This window comes from Mytilus galloprovincialis, chromosome 9, assembly GCF_965363235.1.
Source record: "Mytilus galloprovincialis chromosome 9, xbMytGall1.hap1.1, whole genome shotgun sequence".
Classification (NCBI taxonomy): Eukaryota; Metazoa; Mollusca; class Bivalvia; order Mytilida; family Mytilidae; genus Mytilus; species Mytilus galloprovincialis.
The window spans coordinates 37,352,773-37,371,542 of record NC_134846.1 but is presented as its reverse complement, the minus strand read 5'-3'; the positions used below and the strand labels follow the sequence as shown (position 1 = coordinate 37,371,542).

General features: G+C 31.4%; 1 protein-coding gene across 1 annotated transcript; it reads left to right on the top strand.

The window, feature by feature from the left end:
* Window positions 1–1,094: 1,094 nt before the first annotated feature.
* Window positions 1,095–18,482, top strand: LOC143046780 (bile acid-sensitive ion channel-like). Its single transcript, XM_076219856.1, has 8 exons — window positions 1,095–1,200; window positions 2,617–3,157; window positions 4,826–4,927; window positions 6,768–6,927; window positions 8,953–9,003; window positions 9,888–10,047; window positions 10,577–10,668; window positions 16,899–18,482. Exons 2-8 carry the CDS (start codon window positions 2,663–2,665, stop codon window positions 17,045–17,047), a joined length of 1,209 nt encoding a protein of 402 aa, XP_076075971.1. The 5' UTR covers window positions 1,095–1,200; window positions 2,617–2,662; the 3' UTR covers window positions 17,048–18,482.
* Window positions 18,483–18,770: the final 288 nt, after the last annotated feature.

Genomic DNA, 18,770 nt, shown 5'->3' with positions numbered 1-18,770 from the left:
TTGTGGCCACTACTCCTTCGCAACCGTTAAAGATTACGACAAATTTATTTTACCAAATTGCTCGTTACATCTTCAGGATTAGGATATTCATTTGGACCGAAGCTTTACGGAGACTCCATATGAGAGTTATTCCCCCTTTTCCCTTAAATTAAGTGATATACATTTCTAAATGGTAAACCATAAGTGATAAAGACATAGGGTCTTTAGATTTGGGGTCCTTGGTCCAAAATAATAAAAATGAGGTCAAGGTCAAAGGTCAAGGTCATATTCTAAATTTTGATTTTGGCTTATTTTCATTTATTTTCAAATACCTTATGACATATCGACAAATAATTTTTCATAAATTGTTAGTTGCGACATGTCCTTACTTGTATATTTTGATTGAAAGGGTGCGCAGGCAATAAATAGGAGTTTTTGCCCATCTTACATTTAGAATTACGCGTAAAGTGATATTACTAATAAACCAAACATATTAAAGACCTTGGGTCTTTTGATTTAAGGTCCTTGGTTTGTGAACTTGAAATTGAGGTCAAGGTCATAGGTCAATATGACGTTCTAGATTTTGACCTTTGCTTTAAATTCATATAAATACATCATACAGCCATAGGAACTAACATTTTAAACTGATTTTTAATATTTCAATATCAAAATAGATCTTTTCTAGTGGAAAGACCTACAATTGTTCTCTGAACAATTGGTTTTTAATTCAAATTGTATTTCACTAAATATGTGTAAATGGGTAAACAAAAATTGAAAAAGCAAGCGCTTCCGTTAATCTTTTAAAAATATGGATTTACTATTGCGAGTACGTCAAAACTATAACCGGTTGACGAAGTCTATTTGAGAAGGTAATGGAATCGTAAGTAGTATTTCCTGACAATAAATAAAAGTTCATTATATATTATATCATCAGTTTAGTTTGTTTTGTCCGTTTGAATCGAAAAGTTGAAATATTGCGCATGTTATTGAGCATCATAAAGGATTCATAAACATTATACTATAATGTGATTTCAAATAATCAAAATTTATCTAACTTCTATCATTTTATAATGTTTGATGCTTTTCGCAAGTACAGTATTTCACTATGTCAGTAACAGTTGAACAAAATGATAATGTCTTGTCTTTATGGAAGGATTTCAGTCAGAGCACAGGCTTCCATGGGATAAATAAATTGTCACATTCAACAAATAAGCTTAGATTGTAAGTAGTAGGATTTAAAATTTTCATATCTATTAACAATTCAACATTTTTCTTACATGTATTTGTTTAGGCATTATTATACCATAACTGGTTTACAACAATTTATATCGGTATGTTCTTGTGTAATTGTTGTTTTTTTCTTTCGATTTCTTGCAATCGATACAAAAACGAAAAGTCGAAAGACAGGAAAAAGTTAAACATACTGTTGTTCTGTAGAATGTTAACAAGCGGATATCTTATATGCCAAGCTCTATATCAACCAGACCAAAATCATTTAACACAGATGAACATAAAGAGGCAAAAGATACCAAAGGGATATTAAAACCCAGTAGTAGAAAATAAACTGACAAAGCTATAACAAAACAAGGACAAAAGCACAAACAACAGTATACAAAATACAACATTGAAAACTTAAGAGCAAGCGAGATAAATCTCACCAGAAAATGAATTGTTCTCAGAGCTGCTTTCAATTAAACTTTTTTTTCTTTAAAAACGAAAAACAACTAATATGTAATGGAATAAAGAATAATAAATACTCGTACGACGTTACGACAGTTGCTTATTGTGTTGAGACTGTCCGTATGCATATTTTAAATATGTTGAGACTGTCCGTTTGCATATAATTTAAATGAGGAAAAACAAAGCATCAAAACCAGCAACACTGCAAGATAATATACAGTGTAAATGTTAAACAAAATTAAAAACAATAACAATATTATCCATACTTTCTCAATTTATTCACAAAAATTTGAAACATTTTTTTCAAAGTCAATATATGACATGTATAATAAAACATTGATTTTTTTTCGAAATTTTTGAAATGTTGACATTTTGACGTTAACTCATATTTTTCCGTTTAAAATCTCTTTATTTTTACTTTTAAAGTAAAGTTCAATGGTAATTTTACCCTGTCCCTTTTTGCTTTCTAATAAAAAGAAACAAAAAAAACCCCACAATACCAGCAAACGAAAAGGTACATCATTTTGTATATTATGATGCCTAAGTAATCCTGAAAAACAATCACGATCTAGAATGTCGATAATCCTCCTAATCTTATCATTCTTTTATCGTTATATAGAATCACAATGATATGATTTGAATAGAGATAGGAATATCGTTGAGATAAAAAAAAATATATAGATATAGAATAAAGAAATAATATTTTGAATTAATAATAAATTCATATATCGTTGTCAATGTAATGGAATTATATACAAATATTAGCTAGCTATAAAACCATCATTGTCTACATCAGAAAATGCCTGTACCAAATCAGGAATATGACAGCTGTTGTCTATTTATTTGACGTGATTGAGCTTTTAAATGTGTCATTTGATTAAGACTTTCCGTTTTCAATTTTCTTTAGAGTACAGCATTTTTGTGCTATTACTTTTTACTGTACGTTTATCATTTCAGGATAATTTGGTCTATTGTCTTGTTAGCTTGTACAACTTTTTTAGTCATGTTCGTTACAACACAAATAATTGACTACTACAGTTATCCAGTAAATACAAATATGTACACAGAAACACATTCAGAGATGCAATTCCCAGCAGTTACAATTTGTAACTTGAATTCCTTGAAACGTAACTCAATTTTAAACGACACCAGGATGGAAAATCATTACCTTAAACTAAGTTTACTTTGGTTTTATGCCACACCCAGTAATTGGTCTGATCCGTTTTTCAAAGAACAATTTTTTTTTGAAAAGAGAACATTAAACGATGTTTTAAAAGACCACAAAATCCGCTCTCAGACATGGGTGTTTAATGGACGTGATTTGGATGCAACAGAGTACGTGTCATTTTTTATACTAAGGAGTGGTCCATGTCTAACATTCGATCCAAATGGCCAAATAACAGCAGACATCACAGGTTCAAATTTCAACATGAATGCATGGATTGATATTGATGCAGAAAACGATTACTTTGGAGAATCGTTTGGCACAGGAATAAAGGTAAACGTTAAAATATGTAAAATTATGTGCATTCTGTCATGTTTTTGTAATGTCAAAAAGAAATCAACATCGTGAAAATAAGCAAAGATGAATGTCACAGTGAACATTTGATAATATGTATAATGACAACCATGATACTTTTAAAACATAAGATGACGGATGAATATATTTAAAGCATAGAAAGTCTATTCATTTACCATGGATTATTTTTCTACTATTAACGCTTTCGAAATCTGTCGCTGAATTAGACTTTTAATTTAATCCTTACGATACCTTTTAATTAAGAAAATGCGTTAATGTTGAAAAGATATCAACACAAACGTTTAAGCAATAGACATTATAGGAAAGGGTAGTTATATAAAGAATTAAACATGCACCAACCAAGCACGTTTTTTTTTTCAAGACTCCACGCTTATTACATGTAAATGTATTTATTATACAGAGTTGACGGTTCTAGTCACTATTATCTAAAAGAATTGATACCTCAGTTACTCATTTTTATTTCATGCTGAATTTGTCGACGTCGTTTTCCCCTCTGAAACTACAAGGTTTACCGATAACGTACATAAATACCAGGAATATGATATTTTTGGGGCAAACTTTGTTTTTTGCGAGGAAGCTAGTTTCAAACTTGAAGTGTGGATAATAGTATCAAGTATATTTTCGTGCGGAAAAAATATTTTCAATCGATAAAAGATGAAATCAAACTGATAGAAAGAATAAGAATACAATGGCAAAAATGGAATGAACACGAAATTTGAAAAAAATACTACAAAAACACTAAATTTAAACAAAAAGCTAGACCTTTGGCAGCTCAATTCCAATTAAAATAAACAAAGACTAATGTGAATTGTAATGATTATGATTTATATATGTCACAGATTCAGTAATATCATTAAAAAACAAAACAAAAAACAAGTATTTTCTTTAAAAAAAAACAACAAAAAAACAATCGACAGACGCAAATGAACATACTTTTCATTTTGGACTGATGCTCGTGATTTAATTTCTATCTGTGTCAAAGACCCATTGGTGACCTGCTATTTTCTGTCCTTTGTTCAGGTTGTTGTTTCTTTCATACATTCCCTATTTTCATTCTCCATTTTATTACATTGGCAGTACTGTCATACAATGGAAGTAAATATAAAATTGTGCATGTTTTACCATTTGAACAAATCTTTTGTCAATATATGTAGCAATAGATTCAAAATTGAAAAGAGCAACAGTTCAAATGCATATCCCCCTCCCCCCCCAAAAAAAAATTCAGAAAAGCTACTGTACTTTGTTTGATCGAATGGCTATCGATTCTATTTATACGTGTTTTTGTGTTTATGGGTTAATTATAGGGGAAGGTTATGATATACACTAGGGATAATTCAGATTTAACAGATATTCACTCATAAACGTTTTTTAAACATTATACATATAACTTTAAAAAAAAACTTAGAATTGAACATTTACCTCAAACAATCCATTAAAATACTTTAAAATATGTCGTAGACCCGACAATGTCTAACTTGACTGCTCTTAATCCGGATTCTAACGTAGTTCAATCTTAAGACCTCGAATATTGAAAGACGCACGTTTCTGTGACACCAATGGACCGCATAAAAGACTTAGGAAACCTGTTCAGTATGATTTGATAAAAACTATATTTTCGAATTTCAGTTTAAAATACATGATCCTAGAGATTATCCTGATTTCGATGGAATAAGCGAATACTATGTGGAACCAGGGCGCGATATTTCTGCTGCAATTACAAAAAATAAGGTACATTTAACAATATTCACTTTTACAAGTAAGTCAGGACGATCAGATGCCGGTAGCATTCACCGGGGTATATAAGTATGTTATTTCTTGGACTTCTCCTCTCCGTAAAAAACTCAGTAAAGTAAGGCATCCGTTACGGATATGCAGCCACGACCTGTAGGATTGTTGAAGTTAAATCCAATGCCTCCTCTAAGGTGCATGCCACATCACCTGGGCACTACAATTGCTCTATAGTATATATATATATGTAGCATTGGGTCTAAATAAATCTATAATTTGATTCTAGAAATATGTTAGTGGAAACTGATTTTGTCTAGCTTCTAAAATTAGCTAATGTTAACCATGTTACTACAAACTTTGGCTTAATAATTCAGTTTAATGTAATTATCATACCATTTTCATTACTATAAGACGTGTCACGGTACTTATCTATCCCAAATTTATGTATTTGGTTTTGATGTTATATTTGTTATTTGCAAAGGATTTTGTCTAATGCTTAGTCCGTTTCTGTGTGTGTGTGTGTGTGTGTGTGTGTTACATTTTAATATTGTGTCGTTGCTCTCTTATATTTAATGCGTTTCCCTCAGTTTTCGTTTGTTATCCTGATTTTGTTTTTTGTTCATGGATTTATGAGTTTTGAACAGCGGTATACTACTGTTGCCTTTATTTACAGCATTAATAATTAATATTATATACTACTATTTGATTTTATATACTAATTTTGATTTTATATATTTTATATACTAATATTTGATTTTATATACTAATATTTGATTTTATATACTAATATTTGATTTTATATACTAATATTTGATTTTATATACTTGTATTTGATTTTATAACAATTGTGAGATTATTATAAGATATTTAAAGATTAACGATAGTTTCTTTTCAAATCCGAGGGTGTTTCTCATTTACAATATCATCTCCGTCTTTGAAAGATCATTGTTTATCTGTTTATCGAGATTTCGCTAATGACGTCGTTGATGTTAACATTGCTAACGGCTGTATGTCCTTAGTTTCTGACGATAATTTTCTATGTTAAACGAGTATTATAAAATGAAAATCATCCCAAAACAAAGTCAAAGGAAAAACACATTAAATAGCGTTAATGTAATTTACAAAATATTCTTTAACATTTTTTAATTTGACCTAATACACATGGGACCAATTAGTTAAATAAATACATGTAGAGTGGGGTGCTCCTATCGCCGGGGACACAATTTCGCCGTTTTATGATTTTGAGGTGTAAAAACTTCAAACATGTCAAAGGTTGGCTGAAATGGAATAAATATGCCGTTAAATAATAATTTTATGACAAATTTGATTATTGTTTTAAACTTCGAAAAAATTTTGGTACTTACTGCAAAGGACCGAAAACCGGACTAGGATTTTCGGCCAATTTCTTCAATGAAAAACATGATTTCAATGAAATATTTCTTAGCAATTCTGTGACTGATTTCCCTATAAGTTTCAGTTCTTTACACTTTTAAAATGTCTGCTATCCATCTATAATGACTTTGATTTGATAAATATTGTTTAAAGCTGCAGTTATTTAGTTTTAAATAGATGTGTGAAAACGGCGAATATGTGTCCCCCTTTGACAAAGCATTAGGAAATTTCGTATCATCTTTAATCTAACTTTTCAGATGATTTTTCTGAAGAAACACGTTTTCAAGCTAAGAATATTTTGCTTTTGGTGTTATGTTCATATAGAAATATCAGTATACTTCTAAAACATAAACACCTGAACATAAAGTGCAGAAAACATGGAAACTTGTGGCAACAATGAGCACCCCACTCTATCAAGTTTGGTTTATTGTTTATTTATATATTATAGTTCGAATATTTGTCCAAACCATACAAGGCAATGGCTAACAATTACTGTAGAGAAAAACGCAAAAGTGATGGGACAGATTATTACTCAACACACTGTTTCAAGGATTGTTTTGCCAGACACATGTTAGCGTCCTGTGGTTGTGTCGACTTTACTGCTAATAGTAAGTTTTTCCTTGTCATTTTGTTTTTGACTTGTGAGTTTAGATATCACTGTTATCTATGTCTCTTTTTACAGAAACGTTTATAGGAACATGAGCAATGTTTTGTGTAATATACACAACCTTTTATGTACATTATTTATGTATATTTAAACCTGATAGAAACATCTTCTTTAGATATTATATTTCACGTTCAAATGCAATATTGAGATTGGTCAATACGAGGAAGACCATTTACTCTAACTCATGGGTCAGAGGGGACACTTTTCAAATGCCCCCCTCTCTTGCAAAACATAGCCAAAGGCCTATGACTTATTTCACAAAACGTCAAACGAGAAAGAAAAATCATGAACATTTCCGTATTAATTACGATCAGATGAAAAAAAAGAAGATACAGTAACAAAAGACAACCACCTAATTATAGGATCCTTGCTTAATACAGGCACATACATAGTTTGGCGGAGTAATACATGTTTCTCTCCTAGGCCCTAGGTGTTACAGCACAACATATTAACAAATGATCAAAATCAGATGGAAAGATATTAACTCGTCAGAAGGAAGAAAACTAACTAACTAAAATACAGACCGAACCAATATAAAAACTAACACTATTTACGCATACATATATATAAATTCGTCTAAATATCAGCTCAACAATATAAGATCAGTAAATAACAGACCAGTTGAGTTATCTATCGTAGAAAATATCACAAATACATGTAGGGTGCAGTCACAGAAATAATTATATTATGAGTACATCTGAACCAGTGACATCTCTACGATAGATTTTATCCATCGAATCACCAGTGATGGTGATACAAGGCTGAACACACAATCTGTATACATATATAATTCGTCTAAATATCAGCCCAACAATGTTAGATCTATTAATTAGCAGAAGCAAATGTTTTGTTCTTTCCTGGATTCGAACTCATGTTACTGAGATATCATGGCACACAATTGCCTTTTACTATGCCCGACGTGCTATATCAGAGGATATGGTATATGACAACTCTACATCTAAGTCACAGCTAGTGAAACAACTAGAAATTAAATCGTTAGAAGTCAGCGTTCGGCCTTCAGCACGGAGCTTTATTATAACAATATAATGAGTCCGATTTCAATCCAATGATAACAAAATCAATATTTAAACCAAAAAGTAAAATCACAAAAATACTGAACTCAGAGGAAAATTCAAAACGGAAAGTCCCGAATCAAATGTCAAAATCTCATTGGTTCATCAGTTAGTTTTCAATAGAAAATTATATCCATCATTTGTATCTATTTTTTATTTCGTTTTCCATGTTGTTAATCAAGTTGTGAATGTTCGCCTAACAATAATTTTATTTTTAGTACTTTGTTAAATTATCTATTCGTATACATAAACGATAATCGTAACATATTCAAAAACTGGTATTCACAATGTGTATTATATGATTTTTTTAAAAAGCAAATATTATTCAAAAGCGAAAACATGACACAGTTTTAACAAACAAAAACCAATATTAAGTAGACTATGGACTATTAAATCGGCAACCCACATTAAGATCCTTAAAAACACACCAAAAGATTAGTCAATTCTTTAGGAGTCAATGAAGGCAACAGTGGTATACCGCTATTCAATGTTGTAAATCGATTAAGCGAAGCGAAAACAAATCTTGGTCATTTACCATAATCGAGGCAATCACATTAATTATAAGGAAAACACCGGTACAATGGAAAAACTGAACTGCACCAAAAACAAACGCCAACATACGTAGAATCAGACTATTTAATATCAACTGCTATATCCCTGTTTTTGTACGGGACATTATGAATATTCCAAACCTTACTTTGAAAAAAGAAGACAAAGATATAAAATGTACCACTTTAAGATGAAATGTTTCATCAACAAACGATCCCATGCATACGTACTTTCTTAAGAATGAAGAATGAAGAAATGTTTAAGACCACATCCTAAATGCCCATGTAATATTCAAATATCAGGTTAAAACAAAAGATTTTGCCAAAATGTATATTTTTTTCCAGATACTTTGTACTGTTCAAAATTCGACGTAGAAAACTGCACTAAAGATATAGGTAATTATCCCAAATCATTTTGAATTTGTGACAAATATAGACGATTATATATAGACGATTAAACAATCAAATCATTTGTGCATTGTTTAAACTTACGATGTCTGTTTCAAAATAGTTTTTAGAATAGACAAATAGTACTTCCTATGTACTATTCAGATTTTTTCCCGGTTTTTAATATACAAATTGCTGCAATTTGAAATTCAACTATTATAATTATCATTTACTTAGTAGTACGTTTGAACATTTATGTTGGTTGATGCCTTTGAAAGACAGAACAGATGTATTAAAATTACCGTTTTCGATCATGCTACCCACGAAAAAAAAACATTTGAAAATATGTGAAAGATATTAAGTCTTCAATATACAGGAACCACCATTTGACAAAAAATATCAGTCATGCACATAGAAAACACACAAACGGAGAGTACAGCTTGTTTTATTGTTGTTGATTCATTTCATAGTCACTGTGAGAACTTGAACATAAAACAAAAACCTTACCTCACTAAGACATCTTAAAGTTAAAGATTGCCAATGGTGCTGGTTTGAGCGGATAATTAAGCATGTTTAGTGTTGTTTAATTACTTTAAAAGGTAAGAACCATTAGGAAGCACTTAATCCTGCCATTTTATACAGGCATATTCAATTGTTCCATGCCAAAAACATTGTACCGATGTGGTGATTTTACTGTCTGCTTCGACATTAATCAAAATGTCAACATCCTAATTAGATGTTTTTTCTTTTCATTTTTCATTGCAGGTTTTTATAACTTACTTAACGATATATGTATTATTCATTATTAACGGTCGTAGGTTAAATCTGTAATGGTACTGTATTTCCTATTTGCTTTAAACCTGTTTACTTAACATAATCCTGTTTCATTTTAGCTGCAACTGCAAGACTTTTAAAGACATGTGATTGTCCAATGTCGTGCGAATTTACAAGATATGACGCTAGGATAACGTCAACATTATTTCCATCCGAATTTTATGCCGAGCAGTTCGACAGATATTTCCCCTCACACTGGGATGTTAAGAACTATTACCGGTAAGAAGTTTAAGTTAAAACACGATTAGAACTGATATGCATTAAAACCGCATCAGTTAAAAACCAATTGTAGAACTAATTTATCGATAGGAAATGTAGAAAAATCTGTCCGTCCGGAACAAATCTTAATTTTATAATAAGTTTTATAAATACGTGTCCATTTTCGATTATATCAAATAGCTAGATAAATAATATAGTTACTGTTTTCTTGACATTATTTTCCGTGCTATCTTTTTCATATATTATATCGATCTCAAATTCAGAAGAGGCGAATGCTTCAATATGAATAACCAAAAGCAACATGATGAAGCCTATGTAAAATATTAACGGAACTACTGTATATGGGTTAATTTTCAATGATTATGACAGTAAGATAGATTTTTCGCAAAGATACAATGAATTAAATAACGGACACTGAAATATTTTGCAACATATTTTTTTTCTTTGATGTCATCAAGAACGCTCAATGACTAATATTTATAAGCCCAGGATGTGTAAGAATTTAAATTAAGTTTTCATTTTGTTACAGGAAAAACCTTATAAATCTACGTATCTATTTTGATCAACTGAAAACAATTGTGTCAAAACAAACACCGAAATATTCAGCTGGAGAAATGTTCGGTTAGTACTATTTTATACTGTAAATACATGTAGATGTCTTTGATTCAATTTCTTACCAACTCGAAATCAACGCTCAGAACTGCAAAGTAAATTCGTATTATATGTTTATTCAAAACACCAGTATACAAATAGTCGATGCATTTCTCATGGAGATATATTCATCATAGTTAATTATCTTGATTGAATATCATATTACCAACTGAATATTCCGATATACACGTGTTCCTTCATTCTTGAAATGAACTTGTTCTTTAAAAGAGCATTGGCACAACATTTAAACAAACTAAAATAAACAATTTACAAGGCATGGTTTTGATAATTTGTATCATCGTTTCTTGCGTATTTTAGTCTAGACAACATCTAATAAACTGTCGAGTTGACATCTGACGACTGCCGACGGTACTTTAAGCTATATAAACATAAATATCAATACAACTTGATAACAGATATTTCATATTTTAGATTGAAATATATTTTCCAATCATCGTGTTTATATGTATAAAAATGACCTTGTTGGGATCAATTTAGTCAATAAAATGATTTACCTTAATTTCACCCTGAATATGCTGAAGTTATCATTGTTTTTCATTGCTTTTCTTTTAATATTTGAACTAGCATTGAAGGTCACACTAAAACGGATTCAATAATGTCTAATAATTTCAAGTGAATAATTCCTCATCGATGTTTTGTATCTTATTTTGACAAACTTGAACCATACTGCCTGCTAAAAGCCAATTATTATTTTACTATTTCACGTTAATAGTTTATCTGTTTCCCTCGGTTTTAGTTTGTAACCCGGATTCGCTTTCTTTCAATAGATGTATGACTTTCAAACAGCGGTATACTACTGTTGCCTTTATTTTTTAATAATTAACTGAACAAAAAATAAGTCAGATTTTAATTTGTTTACATATCTCGTAACATTTGCTGTGTAAAATTGAATTCACACGATCAAAGTATATCACAGTTATTCTATTTAATATGTAATTTTTCATTTGATAGTTTGAACGTTCTCGGCCTCAAACAAAAGTATTATATAGGTGTATTCAGCTGTATTCAGTGTGACGCATTTATATTGTTTGAATGTGAATTAATAACGTTTACATTGAATGAATACAAATTCGTTTCAACAATTAAAATCATGAGTCAAAACATTCTTACATTTAAACAGATATAATGGTAAAAATTGGTGTTTTATAATAAAAACGTATACTGAAATTGCCAAAGCTATTTGTCTTAATAATTGCAGTCTTTTCTCTTCGTGAGTCATTTAAAATCATCTAACGCGAATATAATACTAAAATTGCAATTCAAAATCTACTTGAAAGGTTAACGGTTTCGAAAAATGATTCTTCCAATTACATCGCTTTGTAACATGAAAATGTCTTCATCATAAAAGGAGTTATTTCACACAGACCTCAAACAATTAGAATTTAAAATTAGTATTAACAATCCATTAAATAACACCACTACAAACTTAATCCCGATTTTAAGTTTAATTTTTAGAAAATTAGCTGCGACGTTATTTTTGTAGCATTGATAAATTCGTGTGACCTAGGGTTTGAAATTCTAATATGCTGTATTTGTGTACTGTAATTTTTAGGTGCTCGTTTTTTTTTGTTAACATGTTGAAATGTACTATCTTGTAATGTATTTTTCTTAGCATTGCAACAAAGTAATATAGGATAGAATTTGACCTTCCATCTTAAACGGCGCAGAATTTTCAATTAAAAAAATGATTTTTCCAGAAGGGAAAATGAAGAACAAAATATTTATCTTTTTCTGTATAATGAGGAAAATCGACTCATTATTTTCCTGAGCGTAAACCCGTACTCCATCGCCATTTCGCAGGAACCCTAGTCAATCACCATAGTTTACTGGGATTCACAGTGCACAGCTGTTAATTTTTGCTTTAGGTCGCTTGAGTAGTTTACTGATTTTCGTCGATCCTTTTAGAACTTGACATATTGGATATACGTTTAGCAAAAACTGAGTGTTAATATCAATATATCAGTTGTCTCTTTTTTCAATAAAAAGACCAAAATATTGAAGAAAAAAACCATCATATTATGTCACTGATATAGTTCGAACGTACTGTAACGAAATCCGAGCGGTATTAACTTTAAGATGCTTTAAATATCTACAATTCATACAAATAGTATATAACTTAACAGTATTCTAGTGTAACAAATAAATAACTTACTCTATAAGAATATCGTATAGAAAATGGATAGCGAAAATATAAATACATCGAAAGTTTAGTTTGGTTATCGGCAAATGGTATTAAAATCAAATTCAATGGCAAAAGATAACGTTTCTCTCGAGAAGTTATTCTCTAAATGCAACTTGTTAAAGAATTAACAAGCCCACATTATACGGAAGTAGTCTGGGTACTACTAAGTTTGGTAAATGGTTTCGGTACATGTATATTTAAATCGCTTGGAATTAGCGTGTGTTACTTGCCCAAGGTAAAGTCGTAATGAAGTCTTTTCGGTTTTCTCCACCGTATTTATAACATTCACCTAAATTACCAAACCCAGAGCCGACGTCATAACAAAAATAGGTTATGAGCCATTGTGTTGTACGTCATTTAAGGTAAACAATTCACAGCTGTTCCGATTGTAAAAACATAGACAAGAATAATAAAAAGTTAACAAACATGGTTATACAAGAAATATATAATAAGAACAGTCAATTAACGGTAACATCATCACACAATTTTAGGGAAAACAAGTTCCATTCCAAGGGCCCCCCATTTCGTTACACTCTCCCTACCTTTGAAAAATAATGTTTGTCCCCAAACATGAATAGACTTTCCCCTAAAATTTAAAACAATTTCTCCCATCTCTTTTATTAAAAGTTTAAACATTCTATAACATATATATTCAAAATTATAAAACACTATTTGATCAAAGTTAATACAATCTTCTGAGTGTTCAATGTTCATTTTCGTCTTCCCGCAAAGTTTGACTTCCGCACAGTTCTTAATGATCCTATAATCTTGAAAATGTTCTTATAGCACCAACATCTCTTTTTCTTATAACAATTGTTCATAAAACACAAGTTCTGTTATTTACAAATGTTTATAGAGCACCGCCAAATCTTCTGCACTAGACGTTCTAGACGAATGTGCATTAAGCAGCAACACTTCTACTTCGCGGTATGAATGTTTTTACATCAGAAATAATTATGTGTATTCTGACAAATGTCTATAGAACACCATAAAATATTCTCAGCGGGACGAATGTTCATGGAGCACTATTATACAAATGAATTTCCTGAAAATAAGTTACATATTACACAACAATCAACAAATGCCGTAAACAATATCAATAAAAATCTGAAATCAATTGACATTTAATTAAAAAAAAACTCTTAACCTCATCCAATATACATGGACTTTTATTTTAAAAAATCAAACTCAATAACCATTGATACAAGCATATCTATGTCTGCAACAATGAGACACGATAACCAGTATTTATTAGACTGCGTTGGTAATACAGCAGTCCCCATCGGCATAATTACGTTTCCATTAGCCAGGGGTAAACCACTACGTGCATTGGTTCACACTGTCTTCACAATCTTGGACATGGTATTATTCATGGATGAATAACAAACAAACAAAAAAACCACTAACAATGGACCTGGTATCAATCAACCAATTTAATTTCATGTCAAAAACATTGACAATTACATATAAACTATCAGAATATATTTATGTGACTAAATTTCTCAATATTATTAGACTCTTCAAAATCATAATTAGTCTCAGCTAAAACTTGGTCCTCAATTTCAGCTACTAATAGTTTCCCCGACCAGTCTTTTGGTCTACCAATTTTCTTGGAATTAGATTGTTGGTTCTGTTATATGGCATTTTTGAAAGACGACCTGAAATATCATCAACTTGTTCAGACAAATAAATATCCCTATTTAAATCAAAATTATCACATTCATTTACAGCACGGACTGGCTTAGTGTCGTATTTACGTCTGTTTTTTTGGAAGGCTTCATATTCAAGAGCTACTTGAATGGCGTTATCAATATGTTTTGCTTTGGCCTGGAAAATAGCCCATTCCATGTCAGCATCATTAAGGGAATCAATAAAACAATCACGTGCTAAAAGTTCATTAACCTCCATTGGAGCTGATGGATACGCTAATCTATACTAGACGTTTTATGTCTTGGTCTAATACAGGTATTTGTTCCGTACGTCCACGTATTTTACTTTTCATTTGCGCCCTATACATTTCTGCTTGGTTTTCTGGTTGAAAAATTTGGTTTACTGCTAATGCCAGAATAATTAAAAATACTGGTCATTTCATCATTACGGTGTTCATGGTCGGTCCTGTTAACCCCAACTCTGAATAGTACGCGGGACGTCAAAGGTAATGCTTGGTACGTTCCCCCCATATTATGGAGTACACCCCGGTCCTAAGTCCTAGATAAATCTCCCGAATCCCATCCCACTCTGCTCTAGCATAACCCTCTGCCATAGCAGTACCCTCTGCTATAATAGAACCCTCTGCTTTCTGACTCCAAAACCCATACACAAAACTGACAGCATGGTTATAAAGAGTGCTTGACTTTTCACCAAGATTCTGTTTTACCGGCCACGTCGCATTTGGTTTCAAATGCACAACCGTTGCCCTATTTGAAATTTCCTTATTTTTCGCTTGGTCAATGACCACTTTCGTTGATGGTGATAGACCTCCTGACAATGCATGGCCTTTTGTCAGTATGATGTATACCATCCTTTTCGTATCGATCTGTATTCTCTTGTGAGGGCCATTGATCTTGGTTCACTCTTATGCTTATCTTTCCGGTCGGCGTCAGGACATGGAATATTTCACAGGAGTACTGGTCTACCCTGGGCAGTTAACCCAAATTGTTTCAAATTTATTTTCCGCGCTATCCATTTTACTTATTTTTATTCATGTCTTATCTTAAATATAATTTAACATATTGTAAGAATATAAAAATGTAGGTGCATGCCGCCGCTGCCATCACTGTAACGAAAACCGAGCGGTCAGGCTTTGATGTTAAACTATAAATGTGTAACCCTTAGTGTGTTGCTATAAGAATGTGTTTTATAACAATGTATAAGTATATATGAACTTAAGTTATAACCGCCGACCCTTCTGTGGGAGCGTGGTACTCTAATATCATGGTACTTTGCAGTATTCCGGTGGATCTAAGGTTGGTTCTGCATAGGTTTTGTGGTACTTAGTGGTATTCTGGTAGATCTTAGTTTGGTTCTGTTTAGCTTTTTGTAAGAATAACAGACTCGTTAAATAAAAATCAACTTGTATTAACTTTAAGATGCGTTAAATATCTACAATTCATACAAATAGTATATAACTTAACAGTATTCTAGTCTTACAAATAAATAACTTACTTTATTAGAATATCGTAAAGAAAATGGATAACGGAAATATAAATACCTCGAAAGTTTAGTTTGGTTATAGGCAAAAAATAACGTTTCTCTCGAGAAGCTATTCTCTAAATGCAACTTATTAAAGAACTAACAAGCCCACATTATACGGAAGTAGTCTGGTTACTACTTAGTTTGGTAAATGGTTTCGGTACATGTATATTTAAATCGCTTGGAATTAGCGTGTGTTACTTGCCCAGGGTAAAGTCGTACTGAAGTCTTTTCGGTTTTCTCCACCGTATTTATACTTAGGTAAACCAATCTACCGATTTGGTTTACCATTCACCTAAATTACCAAACCCAGAGCCGACGTCATAACAAAAATAGGTTATGACGTCATTGTGTTGTACGTAATTTAAAGTAAACAATTCACAGCTGTTCTGATTGTATAAACATAGACAAGAATAATAAAAAGTTAACAAACATGTTTATCCAAGAAATATACAATAAGAACAGTCAATTAACGGTAAGGTTTAAACAACATCATGACACCATTTTAGGGAAAACAAGTTCCATTCCAAGGGACCCCCATTTTGTTACACTACTAACGTATGTGACGTCACTATGGATTGGAAGATGTCAGTTCAATAGTTGAGTTATGAAATACATTTACCTTAACTAAAAAACCTTAAGTCATTGTTACATCGCGTAAAGTAACCTTAACCTGAAACAGAATCCACTAGTAGACATAAAGACAGGAATACAAGATAATCTGTCTATCGCCTGACGTAGACATAAAAAATGTTGTACAGATATAGATATAATATTGTTGACCTTTATCTATTTATCATTTCAGCTAACTTAGGAGGAATGATGGGATTGTTTTTAGGAGCAAGTATCGTAACAATGACTGAACTTGGAGAATTTGTCTTTACTAATCTATGGTTATTCATCACTCGCTTTAAAACAGGTGGAAAGACTGCAGTGAAACCAAGGAAGGCCTAGCTTTTTCGAATATTTTATGTTATAAGTTCGTACATAAGGAAATATGCAATTTTACCAGGTTTTACTGAATGAAAAGCTCAATTGACAATTCCGATTAGTCAATTTTAATGTATTTGGTGAATTACTTTTGATCATTGCACAAACATGCGAAGTTTTACTTCTATTTTAATTACATTTCTATCTAAATTAGAGAGGTCTAACTCACCAAAGAGGAATTTAAACTCATAGGACGAAGGCAATGGCAAAAACAAAACAAAAAATACAAAAAATATATCGAAAACACACTTAAAAAACGGAAGACACGAACACCACAAAACTTCCAGGCTTATCTCAGGTAGTTTTTGAGAGAAAGCGGATCCTTGCCCTCATATGGCACCGTTGGTGTTGCTCATGTAAGACCAAACCAATCGATAAATCTAACTGGAAATGTCACATTCGATGGAAAATGGACGGGATTGTGGTTCCCATAATTGGAACATATGCATCGTCATATGTAAAATAGAGGTCAACACACTCGTGATAGCATCTGTCAAGTTTTCTAATGAATAATTTAAACTACCAATTTTCAAAAGTCTTGATTTTGCAGCTTCCTTTTGAGTATATGATAGGAAAGGCATGTTCTGATTAATCTAACAGGGAGATATATGAGTATATGCCGGTGCTTCTAGATTATTCCTACATACACATTTGTCGTTAATTTGTTCTCAACCGACTCAATTTCTAAAAGTAAGTCCCGATAGCAGGCAAAAATAATTGTATCTGTAGTATTCATAATTCTAAATAGCAGTGACTGATCTTAGTTTTGTCAATTTATATGTAAATAATTGATGAAATAAAGAAGACATATCTTATAATATAGATTTATTTAGAAGCTCATCTGATCGAAAAAAAAAAGATTCTTTGAATTGTGTTCCATTTGTCAACCCTGTTAATTGCTGATTGTACATGTAGCTGCTTGGAGACTGTACGGTAACCATTTGTTGTTCAATCATTGTCCATTGATACTTGAAGAATAAGTAATACGTTATGTACGTGCATGTTCACACTATAATGACTTCATATACAAGAGTGTGCTAATTTATGCAGACACTGCTCCAACAGAGTTATGAGGATGCAAGATTACAGATGAAACTCTGATAATTTAATGGACAGCTTGGCAAATTGATTGATCTATACGATGTTACTGTGTCTAGAATAAATAACAATATTTTAACCTCGTCTTAGTGTGTGGTTTACCATCTAAGTCATTTGGTCTTCTAAATACCAAACATTGCCTTTTTCCAAATACAACTGTTTGGCTGAGTTCATTGCTTTTAGAAATACATCGAAGATTTAGTTATTTAGTTATGATATTTTACTTGCTATTCTGATTGGATGTTGTTGTGGTTTTAATTCTTTTTTTGTATATGTATTTAAAGTAAAGATAAGTAATCACCTCTTTGATTTTTAGTTTAGAACACAGAAATGTTTTACATTGTTTTATTAAGAAAGAAAAAACCATTAAGGTTATACAATACAAATAATTTAACCATTACTAACATAATTCTATATTAATGTTCTTGTAAAGGTTAGAAAATGCATGTACATCAAATGACACCGTTAAAAACTTGCTCCCGATTTGTTATTACTTTTTTAGATATTTACCTTTGACGTTACTTTTCTGTAGCGTTTATAGAATCTAGTAACGCATAGTTCTTTATTCTTTTGAGCTGTAATTGTGTTA

Bases quoted from the DNA above. Each gene is read 5' to 3' on its own strand.
- LOC143046780 (XM_076219856.1), top strand. From the start codon at position 2,663: ATGTTCGTTACAACACAAATAATTGACTACTACAGTTATCCAGTAAAT. The intron at 3,158-4,825 runs GTAAACGTTAAA...TTCGAATTTCAG, and splicing joins CGTTTGGCACAGGAATAAAG to TTTAAAATACATGATCCTAG. The intron at 9,004-9,887 runs GTAATTATCCCA...GTTTCATTTTAG, and splicing joins AAACTGCACTAAAGATATAG to CTGCAACTGCAAGACTTTTA.